Below are 15,892 nucleotides of genomic sequence, written 5' to 3' on the forward strand. Positions count from 1 at the left end.
ACCTGTCTGAATTCAAATATTTAGCTGTCATGAACAATATAACGGTCAGTGTCCAGCACAAAAATAAAATGAAACCCTAAAACTGGGCATGAACTTGTTGTATTTATTCATGCTTATATGCAAAGCTCAAGGAATGTTTCTGCAGAATCATTATTTCCTGAAATCTACTATGGTAGGGGTAAAATACTTGGATATCTTTCCTTGTATCCCCATATTTTAGGATTCTTCCTTATCTTTCCATTATGGTCGGTGTACAAAGTGAGTCTTTGTATCCTCTATTGAAAAGTTTGTAAAAATATTGATACAACAACTTAAAAATCTAACCAGATCATCTACAAATGAATAAAATTATGCCCACCAACAGGGTTAATTCTAGGTTGCACCCTTGCACCAATGACCCTTAATTTTTGTATCTTTTGAGATGGAATGTTCCCTCCATGGTGCCTACAGGGCACTTAAGAAAACCCCAAGAAAGTAAAGATAAAAAGATTGCTACAGTTGATTTTAGACTGAAATGAGCACATCCCATGGTTACTGAACAGAGTGCACTCACTGCCAAAGAAGAACGTGGTGAACAATTTCACTTGCTTACAGAAATGTCTAAATGATTTTTATTATACTGGGCACCATGCTACATGATTACTGATTTAAAATGTACAGAAGAAACCATGAAATCTTTAGTGGAAACACTGAAGAGGGAGAAGAATAAAGACTGAAATGTCCAGATTAAAATGTTAGAGGGGAATGATTATTGGAATATGAGAAGTTCATATCTGAGAAGACAGCAACAGGAAAGGCTGATGATCTCAGTTGCTCAGGCTGTGGATATATGAATTTCTGCAATAAATATTTACTGTTCCAGCATTATAATTTTTAAACTAGTCACTGCCGAGTCAGGCTATAGTACAGTTTTCAACAATCTCCTTGTCAATTGGAAATAACGGTGACCAGAAAGATGGAAAGTTATTTTTAGTGGACAAGAAAACTACAGAAAACCGTTCTCTCGTCTGATTCTATAATGACTGATTCCAAGCATATAATGCTGAAAAAAATTAAAATTTATCGCAAAGACAAATAAAACCATCATGCAAGTGCCAGTGATAATGATACATGTTCAAACTTCTTGGATATACAATATGCAGGCAAGGGTATTTGCAACCCCCATATTTCTCTAAATGAACCCACTTTTTTATTTGGAAGGAGTTATTGGGCTCCAGTTACTGGAATGAACACACTGCACCAAATGTTATGTTTTACTCAAGCAGTGTTTGCTGAACTGTGCTACCAAGGTTTCATTTTAAAAAAAGTCTATGTTCAAGAAGCTGGTAATTGTGTAAAGACATTTACATATTGTTGTAATGGCCTGAAAATGTAATCAGGTGATCTACATATAATACAAATAAGAATACCAAATTTAGTTTTCTGCTCTCAAGTGGTTTTTACTTAATCATACCGACACAGTTTTTCAACAGAAATAAAAATATTAAAAAAAATTTAAAAATATTTATAAATTTGATTAAACTGGTGTAATGGTCTGAAAATCTAATCAGGTCATCTACTTATGATCATAATATAGTATGTAAAATTTCATGTCTCCAAGTTAAGTAGTTTTTCTGCTATTATGCTACAGGATGAGGGGGTGCGAGGCCTGGGCCTGACGTACCGCTTGCCAAAGGAAAGTGAAGAGTCTCTCATAGCCTCTCCTTCCCAGGTGTAGTGATCACCGCAGGACCACTGTCTCACTCTGAGGGGCAGGAGGTTACTTGCATATGGCCTCTCCTACACTATTGTGTCCACAGCAGCACCTTCAAGCGGTGCCCCCTGTTTTATCAGAGCCTGCTGTGTGGCGCGACCGAGTACCCAGCGGTATAACTGGGTGGGCAGACTAGGCTCATTAGCCTTGGCAGGCAACCAGTCTAAGAGAAGGGAAACTCTGACCCCAAACCCGGGCAGATGAAGCTCGTTAGCCTTGTCAGGCAGTTCATCTAGGAGAAGGAAACTCTGACTCAAAACCAACCAAGTCCCATCCATTGGATTATGGCTCCACTGCCTTGTGGATATCTTCGGGAGAAGGAAAGGCTACAGGAGTAAACCCAGACAGAAAATCAGGAGTGGAGCCCCTAAGGCGGCTGGGGGTCGACTACGACCTCCTTCCGGCAGCTCCTGCATCCAAACTGGTGCCAAATGTCATGCTCAGCATTCCTTTGGACCCCACCAGCAAGGACGAGAGGGGGATCCTGATGTCTGGGCAGCCCAGGATCTTCATACTCCACGCCCAGGCTTGCGCCCTGGAGAGGACACTCCAGTCTCGCTACTGAGTGAGGAAACAACACGGAAGCTGACAGTTTACGGGTTATAAGTCCCACCCGATTGGCGTAGGGAAGGGGCGCCACGGGTCAGCTTTGATGGTGGGAGGGATCATCGTGTCCCACTGGCCAACTATTGCCCGCCTCAAGCCGGGCAGCCCCCGGTCAATAAGGTGTTGACCCGCCATCGTCTGCCTGCTCCAGTGGATGTCTGGAGCTCAGTGGGTTGTTCAGCATGACAAGCAGACGGTAATTCCACACCAGACAAAAGAAACAAGAAACCAATAAAGAAGACTCCAGCTCTTCGATTTGCAAGCTGGAATGTGCGCACCATGTGTACAGGCATCTCCGACGACCTCAGAGAAGTGGACGACACCAGAAAGACGGCCATCATCGATAGAGAACTCACCAGACTAAATATCAGCATAGCTGCCCTCCAGGAAACCAGGCTCGCCTCTAGTGGCTCCCTCAGAGAGGAAAACTACACCTTCTTCTGAAAGGGTCGAGAACCTGAGGAGCCCCGTCAGCACGGAGTGGGCTTTGCCATAAAAAACAATCTCCTGGCCTCGGTTGAACCTCCCACAGGGGGCACTGAGCGTCTCTTGTCAATCCGCCTCACCACTGCTTCCAGTCCTGTCAACATCATCAGTGTTTATGCCCCAACCCTCACGTCATCAGAAGACGTGAAGTATCAGTTCTATGGGCAGCTGGACGAACAGATCAAAGGATGCCCCAAAAATGAACCACTATTCCTCCTCGGCGACTTTAATGCCAGAGTAGGTGCGGACCACGAGTCATGGCCTACCTGCCTCGGATATCATGGCACTGGAAAGACCAACGAAAACGGCCAGAGACTGCTGGAGCTATGCACCTACCATGGCCTGTGCATCACAAACACCTTCTTCAAGTGTAAGCCACAACACAAAGTGTCATGGAAACACCCCAGATCTCATCACTGGCACCAACTCGACTTGGTCATCACCAGGCGCTCTGCCCTTAACAGCGCCCTCTCCACCAGAACCTACCACAGTGCAGACTGTGACTCTGACCATGCCCTTGTGAGCAGCAGAGTGCGACTACAGCCACACACGCTACACCGCTCAAAACCAAAAGGACATCCTCGCATAAACACTGCACAGATGTCAGTCCCTGCCAAGGTGGAGGAGTATGTGTCTGCCCTGAACAAGGCTCTCCAGGACCTGCCTGAGTACGACGCTACAGCCAAGTGGAACGCCATGAAGGGTGCCATCTACAGTACAGCTATGTCAACGTTTGGCAAGAAGGAACGACCCAGCCAGGACTGGTTCAATGCACACCTATCAAGGATGGAACCACAAATCGAGGAGAAACGAAAAGCCTTCATAGCTTACAAAAAATACCCTAATGAACAGACGCTTGCTGCTCTCAGAAGTGCCCGAAGTAACACCCAACGCATTGCTAGACAGTGTGCGAACGAGTACTGGCAACAACTGTGTGAAGGGATCCAGCGCAGTGCTGAGTCCAGACACATCCAAGGTATGTACAGTGGCATCAAGAAGGCTCTAGGCCCTACAGTGAAAGGGGTCGCTCCCCTGAAATCCCTGATGGGAGAGAAGATCACAGACCGTGGGCAACAGATGGCCAGATGGGTGGAGCACTACTCAGAACTATACTCCCGAGAAACGTCAGTCACTGATGCAGCCCTCAGCAGCATAAAGAATCTGCCCACCATGGAAGAGCTCGACAAAGTGCCAACCTTAGAGGAGCTCAGCAAAGCAATTGACTGCCTTCCAAACGACAAAGCACCAGGTAGTGACATTATCCCGCCCGAAGCTATCAAACGTGGAAAACCAGCATTGATTAAACCACTGCATGAGCTACTTTGCCGCTGCTGGGAGGAAGGAGTAGTCCCCCAAGACATGCGTGATGCCACAATTGTGACCCTTTACAAAAACAAGGGCGACCGCAGTGACTGTAATAATTACAGAGGGATCTCGCTCTTGAGTATTGTTGGTAAAGTGTACGCCCGCATCATACTCAACAGGCTGCAGTTGCTGGCCGTGTGTACCCGGAATCACAGTGCGGCTTCAGAGCAGGCAGGTCGACGACAGACATGATCTTCTCCCTACGACAACTCCAAGAGAAGAGCAGAGAGCAGGGTCAACCACTCTACATGATGTTCATCGACCTCACCAAGGCCTTTGACTTGGTCAGCAGGAAGGGCCTTTTTGAACTTCTGAGTAAGATCGGTTGCCCCCCAAAACTCCTCAGCATGATAATCTCTTTCCATGCAGATATGAAGGGAACAGTCCTGTATGATGGATCCTCCTCAACCTCCTTCCCAATTAACAGTGGTGTGAAGCAGGGCTGCGTGCTGGCACCAACACTTTTTGGGATCTTCTTCTCCCTGCTCCTGTTGTACGCCTTCGACACGTCCACGGATGGCATATATCTACACACCAGGTCCGACGGGAGGCTGTTCAACCTGGCACGACTGGGCTCAAAGACCAAAGTGAGAGCTGTGCTCATCAGGGAGATGCTTTTTGCAGATGACGCAGCTCTTGTGGCCCACACCGAGGAAGCCCTCCAGAGACTGGGAGACCGTTTTGCTGTTGCCTGCACGCAGTTCGGTCTCACCATCAGCTTGGAAAAAACAAATGTCAGCGTGCAAGATACCACCATTGCCCCTTCAATCAAAATCAACGGTGTCACCCTGGAAGCAGTCAACAACTTTACCTACCTAGGGTCAACCATCAGCAACACTCTCTCGATTGATATGGAGCTGGACAGAAGGCTTGGAAAGGCAAACACCATCATGGCTCGATTAACGAAGAGGGTGTGGGAAAACAACGCGCTGACAGAGCACACCAAGGTCCAAGTCTACCAGGCCTGCGTTCTCAGCACCCTTCTATATGGAAGTGAGACCTGGAGTACCTGCATGAGGCAAGAACGCCGGCTCTACTCCTTCCATATACGGTGCCTAAAACGCATCCTGAAAATCAGCTGGCAAGACCGTGTTCCACACAGCGAGATCCTGCAGCGTGCAAGTACCCCCAGCATGTACTCCCTGCTAATTAAACGCTGCCTTCGATGGCTGGGTCACGTCCGATGCATGGAGGATGGAAGGCTGCCAAAGGACATCCTATATGGACAGCTGGCCACTGGCATGAGAAGAGTTGGACGCCCCTCACTCCATTTCAAAGATGTGTGCAAGAGGGACATGAAGGCATGCAACATTTCACCCGATGGCTGGGAAGAGCTGGCCGAGGACCAAGGCACCTGGAGACTGATGGTAAACAATGGCATATCAGTCACTGATGCGAGGAGAGGCCAGTTGGCGGCAGAGAAACGTAAGAGAAAGAAGAACGCAGCAGCAACCACAGTAACGCAGACTTCCCAGTATGTCTGCACCAACTGCAATAGGGACTGTCACTCACGTATAGGCCTGCACAGCCACAGCAGACGATGCCAACAGAGACAGACAACACCCCAAGGGTGCTATTCGCATGGTCTTTTCAAGACTGAGTCGCCAATGATGATGATGCTACAGGATGATTGTATGGACAGACAGCAGCCCCCTTCTGTTCCTGCAGTTGGGAATAACATAAAATAAGTTGGGATATCTGTGTTGGCTTCTAGCTCTAGCTTTATCAGTGACTACTGCATAGCTGCCAACCCTCCAGGCTCGCAATTAGTGAAAATAGGGGGAAAAATTTGAGTTTTGACATGAATTCGTGACGCAATCTTCTAGTCCAGAAATATCTGTTGAAACAAATGCTTAGCATGGTCTCCAGCTGATAAAAGTAGATTGTGTTCAACAAGAAAACTCACAAAGAATGTTTCAGCATTGGCAGCTTGCAGGTCTTCTGTCGATGGCTTAAAATATTCCAGAGCTGAAATCTGCTGCGAGTTCTTAATTTTCCCAACCTCTATGTGCTTTTTGCTATCAATGTGCTTCCTCACATTGTCTCTGCCACCATGCCCAATGCAAAAATTTGTGGCACGCTGCATGCAAAAAGCATGATGTATATTGGTGTTTGATGGTAGAATGCAGTCAATTTTTGGTATATTCCAAATTAAACTTCACTTTTTGTGCAATACATTTCTTTTTCCTTGTTAGTGAAGACATTTCAAGATGCGATACCAAAGGGTAATTCAAACTAGTGTTTGCGGTGCATGTGCAGAGCAAAATTCCAGTTAGGCCCCAGTTTCTCTCAAAAGCAGTTGTAAAACTTTTCTTATACATATAGATTAAAATATGCTAAAATGCTTCCTACCATTCCAAATGTACCAATCAGCTATAGTTCCACTAATATCACGACCAGCAGTACTGGACTGTTTCGGCAACTGCCGATATCATGACTAGCATTAACGGGAAATCGGTTATTTTATTAAAGATTTAAAATAATTGAGAATTGGGGAATTCAAGATTTTTTTGCATGCGACGTGAGTCTGTGAATCGCTGAAAAAGTCGTGAAATTCATGCCAAAATCATTCGGGTTGGCACCTATGCTACTGGCTGGCATACAGAATGCCTTCTTAACCTTTCAAAACTGTTGCAGTCTTTTTAAGCAATACCTGAAGTCTTAATTATCTCAATGTGCCACTTGCTTTAAATTGCAAATATCTGCAAATTATCGATAAGTACATATGGTATCTCAGAATTTGCAATCAACAAGAAATGCCTAACCTCAAAGCGATATTGTCTTGAAGGCACATCTACTGCAGTGATATCAACAATATTAAGGAACTGGCAGCTGTGGTGGTCCTTCAGGAAAGACAGGACAGGGACAATTCCATCAGGGTGGATCATGATGTCCAATTCATCTGCATTTGTTATCTGAACCTGCTGGACATACTTTGGCAAATTTTCAGCAACGTACGGGCCAAATTCCGACAGGGTTTTCCTCATCAATGTATCAGGGGCTCGAATGGTTGCTACAGTGACAAAATTAAGATTAGAAATGCATTCATACAAGACAAAGTTCAAAGTTCAAAGTCAAACGCTGGCAACAATTCAGTCAAATTTTGTCCAAAAATTGTAAAGACAAAACTTTTCTTAGGCACTTTTAATATAAATCCTCACACCATATTTGGTTTAAATCCTATACTCTTGATGGTATAGTGATGATTAAGACTAGTGGAAAAAAGATTCAATAACTATATGTACTCAACTTTAATGTTTTTACAGGTGATCACTGTAGCAGAGACAGTGAGTGTGTGTGTGTGTGTGTGTGTACACATATACCTAAGTATGGGTTAAACTTCATGTCAGCAAAATACTGGTTATATAGTGCTAAGTTAGTTTAGGTATCCCCCCCACAAAGGTATATAAAACAATTATAATGGCAAACAAGAGTATCATGAATAGTATATGTTTAAAGTCCCATATAGGGAATGGTCAATCATGGAGACTATAGATCAATGGGTCTCAATAAGCAGGAACTATTCTTTTTTTAAAATTAGACTTATCTTGACTTTGACCTTTAGACCCCCAAATCTGTATCTTTATTTTCTTACCTTATGTGCAAGTCATTCAGAGTGCTTGGTCAAGGAACCTGTGCCAAAACAAAAGGTTATTGTGCAAAACTCATGTCTTCAAGTCACAATGACCTTTACCTTTAACCTTCTGAAAGTCAACATGTCTCTTTCTTACTACAGGTGCATGCCCTTCACAAACTTTGGTAAGGTATCATGTAGAAATAAAATTATTTTGCAAAAATAACTTTTTATTTCTTTTAAAGTGACCTGGACCTTTGCCCTTCTGTCTACCAAAATCAATACATCCTTTGGTGCAGGCCAGCACTAACTTTTGTCAAGGTACTGTAGAACTAATGTTATTGTGTAAAATGACCTTGACTTTATCACCTTTTGGCTATGAAAATCAATAGGCTTCTTTCTTACCCAACGTGAAAGCCATTTATCAAATGTAGGTGAAAGTATATGGATGAAAAACAAAAAATTTGTGCAGGAAGTATTTTATCATTTGTAGCAATGTGGCATTTAAATGTTATTGCTCAAAACCAAGATCACTTCCATACCTCAAGGTGCAAGCTATTTATTCATAAAGTTTGGTCCAAGTTTTGATGCAGAACAAGTGTGGGGGAAAAATGTCCCAAATGCAAACTATCCACAAAATGTGGAAAAGGTGAATCGTGTAAAACAAGTCATTTTGTGGATACAAAAATAAGTAACAGGCATTTAGGCAGACATTATAACAGTAAAAGTGTTGTCTTTTGGCAGACATATAAAAAGTGTACAATTTTTAAAACAAATTCAGGTTTTTATATAAACTGCACACTTTAGCATTAGCCATCTGCAGATATCACACCACTCTGGTTCCCCACTTATGTAAAAGCTCCTATTGAAAGTAAACCACGGTCTAGCACTCAAGATGTTTTTGCTACTCATTACCGTCCCTTATGGTACTGCATTCACAATTTATACACAAGTTATGCTATATGCTGTATCCATGATAACTCACAAAACAATGAATGCACAAAAATTAAAAAGACAACTCTATGCAACTTGCTTGACATGTGTACCAAGTTTGATTGAAATATTTATAATGGGCTCATAGTTATCCTCTGGGAATGAAAATGCATTTGGACAGACAGAAAAACTTAATAATAGCTACAGTAATAGCTATATGCCCTCCCTCATTGTGTATGGTGTCTGTGTGTGTTAAAAAAATGCCAATAAAACAGAACAAAATGTCTGCCATGAGTCAGAACTAGAGATGTCTGAATGGTTTTGGTGTTTTGCCCAGGAAATAAAAGTGTAAATAATAGATGAACGAACAGACAGCTAAAAAGACAAAATAAGATTAGCAAAATGGACACTTGATGTAGAACAAGTGTGGGAACAAAATGTCCTCTCGACATTTTGATTCCAGTATAAACAGACTTGTTCATTAGCCCAAATGCAAACTATCCACAAAATGTTTGTCTGTCTGTCCAATACATGCATAAGGATTCATACAGATATCTTAAGCAGTTTGCGAGTCATGTTTAGGTAATGAATGTGTGTAGGAGAGTTGCTGGCTGGTTGACTAGATGGATGGAAAAGACAAGAACATCAAAAAATATTGAAAATTAAAAATTGTCAACAGCAAAATGCACATCTGGACCACTAGTTTAATGTGTACCAAACTTACTTAGGGCTACAGGGTAGCTGAGTGGTCTAAGGCACTTGCCTTTACAGATCACTGATATCTCAACTTTGTCTGCATGGGTTCAAGTCTTGGGCTCAGCCAATGAGGCTTGCCAGTAGCTTCCTATGTCATTGGTTCTTCCTGGAGTTTTCATGGGGTTTTTCTTGACCAGAGATACTGGCTACAGTATACAGTCTATCATATGCTGAAATACAGCAATAAGCCAACAAACCAACCAACCAAACATTCTTGGACAGTTTTCAAGTTATGCTTCAAAAATTAAAGTGGATAATGGATAGAGGGATGGACAGAAAACTGATGAGACTAAAAAATACTGAAACTGACCAATTATTAACTGCAAAAGGTACAACTGGACATCTAGTTCAATATTTCTGCCAAATTTATATTTTACAGTTTGAGAATTATACTCCAGAAAGGAAATGTTATAGTAAATTATACTACTCCAAGAACACTTATTGGATTACATTAACATAAGGAAAATAAACTCTGAATCCAGTCCTCCCAGGAAGAAGGAAAAAAATTTCCGATCTACATATGAAACGGACAAAGAAGAGGAAAACCCCATTCATATTAGGTCCTCTTATTACTGCTATGTGGCCACCCATACACTCAACATTAATCATTTTAAGTCTAAGTGAAACATCAACCATGATGCTTGCATATGCTAGAGTTGTGATGACCTTATAATAATATGAACAGGAAAGTATTCCTGAAGAAGCATAATTAACTGTAACATTTCTTTCAAATATGCTACCTGATCCATATTATTATTAGGAGAATATGTAAAGAGAAGAAAATGCACTAGCATCCAACCTCTACCAAGATAGGGTTGACTCCATATTAGGGATACAAATGTTCTCTAATATAAAGGCAGCACAACCAATAGTTATGCAACCATGATGCCAACACATACGCAATGAGAAACAAGTGGGATTTTCTTATGAAGAAAACTTTGGGGCAAATCCAGCAAAAGCTGCAACTGAACTGAATAATTCCTATCCATCATATGCATGTAATTCACTCACTCTTCATGCTGAAGCTAGGGCTATCAAAAAATATGTTTTGTAAGTTAGTATGGTAGCTTCACTGAGGCTCTATATCGCCATCAGCTAAAACTTGCCAGAGTTGAGTCATGTCAGTACCCATGAAAGGTTTCATTTGGGGTAAAAGGTGAGTGATTAGGGTCAACTCATGTCAAAATTGGTCATTAAGCTGTCAAGTCCTGTGTGTTGCCTATATCCACTCTCTCGTGTTTGAATGTGTCAGAAATCATGGAGTGATAGCCTATGATAGTAGTAGAGGCTGACTTCTCAGACTGAAGTGCCTGAGAAAAAGTTAGCAAGTTGTAAAAATGAGATTTGTAGAACAACATTAATGTCATTGCACATGTCCAAGAAAATGCACTACTTCCTCATAACACTTTCTAGTTCATGCATCCTCTCTACAAGTGAAAAAGCAGGAGCCTGCCCACATATGGAAAACATATGACCTGAGCAGCTTTGGCACTGTTGGCATCACCTTGATTTTTCTTGGGGAGGTCTATCACTACATTTGACTTAAATAACCACACTTAATATTAAAACAATGGAAAAACTGAAGCAGTGTCCACAAGAAAATGTTTAAAACTGTATGAACGATTCTGAGTGTGATTACAGGTTTACAAACTTCAAAAAGTATGCATAATTATCAATGAAAAATAAAAAGTAAAGTTACAAATGCCTTTAAGTAACCTTAATTATCAATATGTGATTTTCCAGATGAATAAGTATAATTGTTAATGAATTCCAATGGATAACCCGTGGCAAAGAGTCATCTGGTATACTCATGGCTATGGGAAGTAATCAAAAAGAGCTTTTTCTCCTTGTCTATTATCACACATGCATGGGAAAGAACTTTTCATTTTTCTAAAATATGGTGTTTATTTTCATAATAATAGTGTGATTAGGTGATGCATTTATGCGTTCAATGGAGAAACATAAATGTTTATGACAGATAGACAGACAGACATAGCAATTACTATTCCCTCCACCACCATATTACATACAGTTGGGGATAAAAAATCAAGACCTTCTCAGCTGGAGGATCATTACAGACCACATTCCAGAGGAAAGAATTGACTGTACAGAAATATAATGTGGAGAAAAAAAACTCTTAACAAGCAATTTGCATGTGCTTCGATAAATCTTAAACTCTACTTACGCCTCTTTTCTGTAGTGGTACTAGTAGACTGCATGTTGTTTCTACATAGCTGGGTCACTACAGTGGCCTGCTGCAAAACTGTCAAATAAACTACTTTCAAAATAGTCACAAATGTTTTGATTCTCATCAAATCTAGTAAAAACTGCATAAAAAAGATAAAGGTACCATGAGTGGGTAAGGCAACTATTATATGGCACCAGCGAAGAGCCAAAAATGTCTGATTATACAGCTGGACAAGTCTAACCAACACCTAATTAGTATCATCTTACCCTAAACTAAACAGAAATAAAGTTGCTAATCCTAGAATTATAGAAATTCAATGATATTTTTAACTTTATTTCCTCTACAAATACGCAAAATTTAACTGACATAGATATACTCCAAGAGTATTATCTTTTGATGTGAGAAAAAAAGACCCTACAATTATGTCATTTGCCAGGTTCAATTGTAATTCTAATTGTTGCTGTTTGTAGTCATTATTTTGTGTATAGATGTTTTTTTTTTATGTTTAAGTCTATTATTCCTGCACCTGAAGTTACAGATCTGCCAGAAGATGTCACATGAAAACATAATTTTGGACACACAACAATAACAGACTCCACACCACCCCTGGAACAGTCAGGTTTAAAACAGATATAATTTTCGGTTATCTTAGTTAAGAAAAAATCTAGAGAGAGACCTTTCTCTATGGTATGATATATGCACATAACCTGCATAAACTGTAAATAATTGTGTTACCAGTAAATGCTCATTGAAACCTATCACCTCTGGGCAGTTTATACAGCTGATTGTCATACAGGTAATTAGGCAAATTGGTCAGAAATAAACAACCATCCTTGCACTAATTACTTAACTGACTGACAATAGCTAGGGTGATGTTATGTTATGAATCAATTTTTGGGAAAACCCATCTAACTAATTGTCTGGGTAAAATACACATAGAGGAAGAACACAATTCATTTGATGTTGGGGAAATATATGAGATGGATGTTAAAGAAACAAAAATTATTCTTCATTACTTTGAATAATAGTTTACACTATCTATATTAAATATTATTGGTGATTTTGTAATCATCAGCAATATTTATTTTGGAGTCAGATTTTACTCCATATATTATCTTGGCAGTTGAAATAGTACTGAAGTGTGATTCATTGCTTCATGCAGAATGTTGCAACATTGCTGTGATTCAAGGAAGAATAAGTTATCTGCTAAGCAAGTAAAGACTAGTAGATCTAAAATTTAGAACTTCTGGTTGATGGAGTTTGACTTTATAAAGTGCAGCAGCAAGGTGGAACATTTTATTCTTTGCACATCCTGTCACCATTAATCATTCTGCAATGTATGTCATCCATTGTCATAACTACACTACCTATCATTGGAACACAAATGCAGAGCTCAATCCCTAAAGTAATTAACATGTTTAACATTGTAACTAGTACAGCCATTGCATTATGACACCCCCTTGCAGTATTCTGGGCAGGGGGGTAGGCTTTAAAAAAATGTATTTATGGCACCCAAATAACCTGAACAAAATATATTCTTGATCAGGTTTGTAGAGAAAAGAGTGTGTGTGTGTGTGATTAGGATTTTTAACATAGCTTTAACAATTTTTCAGTCATATCGCTACGATGTCTGCAGTGTGGCAGTTTATAGTGATGTCTAGCACTGGGGCATCATGCCACAGACATGTAGCATATGACCCACCCAGTCACATTATCCTGACACCAGGCCGACCAGTCCTAATCTTTGTGTAAAATACATATTCATTCATTATAGGAAATATATACACTTCCAGAATCTACCAGATCTTTGAGTCACTTTTAACCAAAAGACAGCCTGGAATACCATCGCCAGCATTAAACAGTTTAATATAATTTACCATAGGGGAAATTTTGGTCTCTAGAGATATCGATCCTCAAACTCTATATCTTCTTTGTTATTTACTTTCGAGTCAACAATGTATGATAGCCATGTTGTACGTACAGGTTGTAACTGGATGCAACAAACCAGTTTGCTCGCTTCTGGTTTTTTTTATTTATCTCTTTAAATTTATCTTGTAAAACCTAGGAATCGGGTTTCTACAGGATGACAAGTTATGCTTTGATAGGCCTAAAGTACGATTTCATTGGTGAATAATTCTTGAATTTGAAGGTTCCATCTAGTAACCCAAACATTTGAATCGTGTTTTATTTCATTCAAATTTTCTAAAGAAGTTCTGTCACCTAGTGGCAGGGTAAATCGTTCGATTCCTAGGTTTTACCTATTTTATATTACTTTCCAAACTTACATCGGGTTCTTGCAAAATTTGCAGCAACCGGTCGAAGTAACCTGCAAAATTTTGAAGCCATTTTGCCCTTGACAGGGATCCTTCATAGTTGTTAAATCATTATAAAATATAAATCGACTTTATGAGTCTAAACATATTACTAAAAACATGAAATTTTATATTAATATAGAATCTTATGTTATTATATAGATTGTTCGATTTATATGACCTGGCATGCGCTGAAGCTGCAGTTTATTGTTAATAACTTCTCCTTAAGGGTTTACTTTCCTTCGCAACAAAAGAGTTCGTCCCTAATTCTAACAGTATGTTCTGCAAGGATGCTAAATGCACAAAGAGTTTAATCCAGTCGCGTTGGGATTATAATTAGTTATGACTAAGAATAATATAATAGATCTTATTGTATTATTATGATCAGGAAGTGACAAGGATTTAAGAGTGTAAAACACTGCTCCTTAATTTCGACACGTCAAGTTAAGAAATATAGCACGATTTAAATAAATTGTATATATATCTTTCTGTGATCTGGACAAATTTGAATTCATAGCTGCCAGGAAATCCGTTAACAATAATAACTTTTAAAAAAAATAAGTCTCTTTGCGGGAGGGAATAAACCTGTTTCTAAACCCCTGGGATAACTCTGCAAACAAAACGTGATTTTCTTTTTACATCATTATGGTAAATTGACTGCAAGTCTTTATCATCAATAGTAACTTTGAGATTAGCTAATACTGGCGTAATTTTTACGCAATAGTTTAGTTTAAACCATGTTTATTTTCAGAATCTTTGTCAATGCAAGTACAGATATTGAATAATTTTGTTCATATAACAAGTTCGGAGTAAAGAACTAAGCATATATCAATCAAATAGGTCGCTATTTTCTGTTTGTGAAGTAAAAACGTGTAGATCATAAGTTTAGTAATACCAGAACTGCTGTTAGCACTGTAATGTTTGAATTGTTAAATGAGTGGTCTAAGGCGCTCACCTTTACAAATCACTCACATTTCACCTGTGTCTCAGTTCAAGTCTAATGGCTCAACTAATATGGTTATATGAGAATGCTTGCCAGTAGCTTCCAGTGGATTGGTGATCCTTCCCAGGTTCTTTCTCTACCAAATATACTGGCTGCCACGTATATATTATTACATGCTGAAAAATGGTATTAAACACTACAAAGTGAAAGCATTAAATCAGCTGCCATTTTTGCTGTGGCAAGTATAGGTTCTGTATTATTCACTTAATAATCAAATAAAAAACTTGGTTCCAGTACACGAATATGTTTTGCATTGTAACTAGCATAAAAAATAATTAACACTGTGAGAACTGCAAAATTTGATTATTAGACTTTTAGAGCCTCGCTGAGATTATTAAATGCTGTTTTTATAGCACTCAGCATGTTCTTATTTTGTGAATAGAATCTGGTAACCTATTTCATTTGTATATTCTTGTCTATTGCTTGCACATATGTGACAGTATAACTGAAGACACAGATTCTTGCAACTGTAAAGTTAAATTAAAAAGCATGTCCGACTTTGTGTTTGTATACTTTTCAGTATATGTTGGGGTGACGGTGACATTCTTAAAATGCTTGCTCATAAAAAGGATACTCATAGTCTACATAAAGTGATGATATTTCCCTACACAAAGGGATCTTCAAATAAAATTTGTCATACATGGTAGTATAACTAAATTGTGTGGGGTACCAATATTTGTGAATTTAGTTGTTGCCCTCAAACATGAATTTAGAGACCCAATGAAAAATTAGCTACATGTGATAAAGAAGTCCCACCCCACCCCCAGTTTGTTTGCTGTGTTTAACTCCTTGAGATCAAACAAAGCTGTTTGATAAATTGGTGTCATTTCTCTAACCTGGTAACAAATATTAACTTTTACACATGCTCTATTTTAACCATTAAAAGAGAATTATAAAGCATTGTTTCAATGTACAT

The 15,892-nt window shown here is 39.7% G+C and overlaps 2 protein-coding genes across 6 annotated transcripts in view; one reads left to right on the top strand and one right to left on the bottom strand.

The window, feature by feature from the left end:
• The window catches only part of LOC149783037 (NADH dehydrogenase [ubiquinone] iron-sulfur protein 3, mitochondrial-like), a 26,431-nt gene extending 12,345 nt beyond the window's left edge, over positions 1-14,086 (bottom strand). The window contains exons 1-3 of the mRNA XM_089934633.1: positions 13,947-14,086; positions 11,659-11,736; positions 6,976-7,223 (exon numbers count right to left, since the gene is read on the bottom strand). Of these exons, the coding sequence (XP_089790759.1) occupies positions 6,976-7,223; positions 11,659-11,736; positions 13,947-14,007 (387 nt within the window). The 5' untranslated portion in view covers positions 14,008-14,086. The remainder of the gene's footprint in view (positions 1-6,975; positions 7,224-11,658; positions 11,737-13,946) is intronic.
• A 110-nt stretch (positions 14,087-14,196) lies between these two features.
• The window catches only part of LOC149783038 (cyclin-dependent kinase 10-like), an 83,270-nt gene continuing 81,574 nt past the window's right edge, over positions 14,197-15,892 (top strand). For 3 of the 5 annotated variants that reach the window (XM_089934628.1, XM_089934632.1, XM_089934630.1), the window contains exon 1: positions 14,197-14,248. The gene's annotated coding sequence lies outside the window, so the exon portion shown is untranslated. Of the gene's footprint in view, positions 14,249-14,478; positions 14,622-15,892 lie in introns of those variants that run through there. The other 2 variants (XM_089934631.1, XM_089934629.1) reach the window with 2 other exon arrangements.

This window comes from Sinohyriopsis cumingii, chromosome 15 (genome assembly GCF_028554795.1).
Source record: "Sinohyriopsis cumingii isolate HCF-2022 chromosome 15, ASM2855479v2, whole genome shotgun sequence".
NCBI lineage: Eukaryota > Metazoa > Mollusca > Bivalvia > Unionida > Unionidae > Sinohyriopsis > Sinohyriopsis cumingii.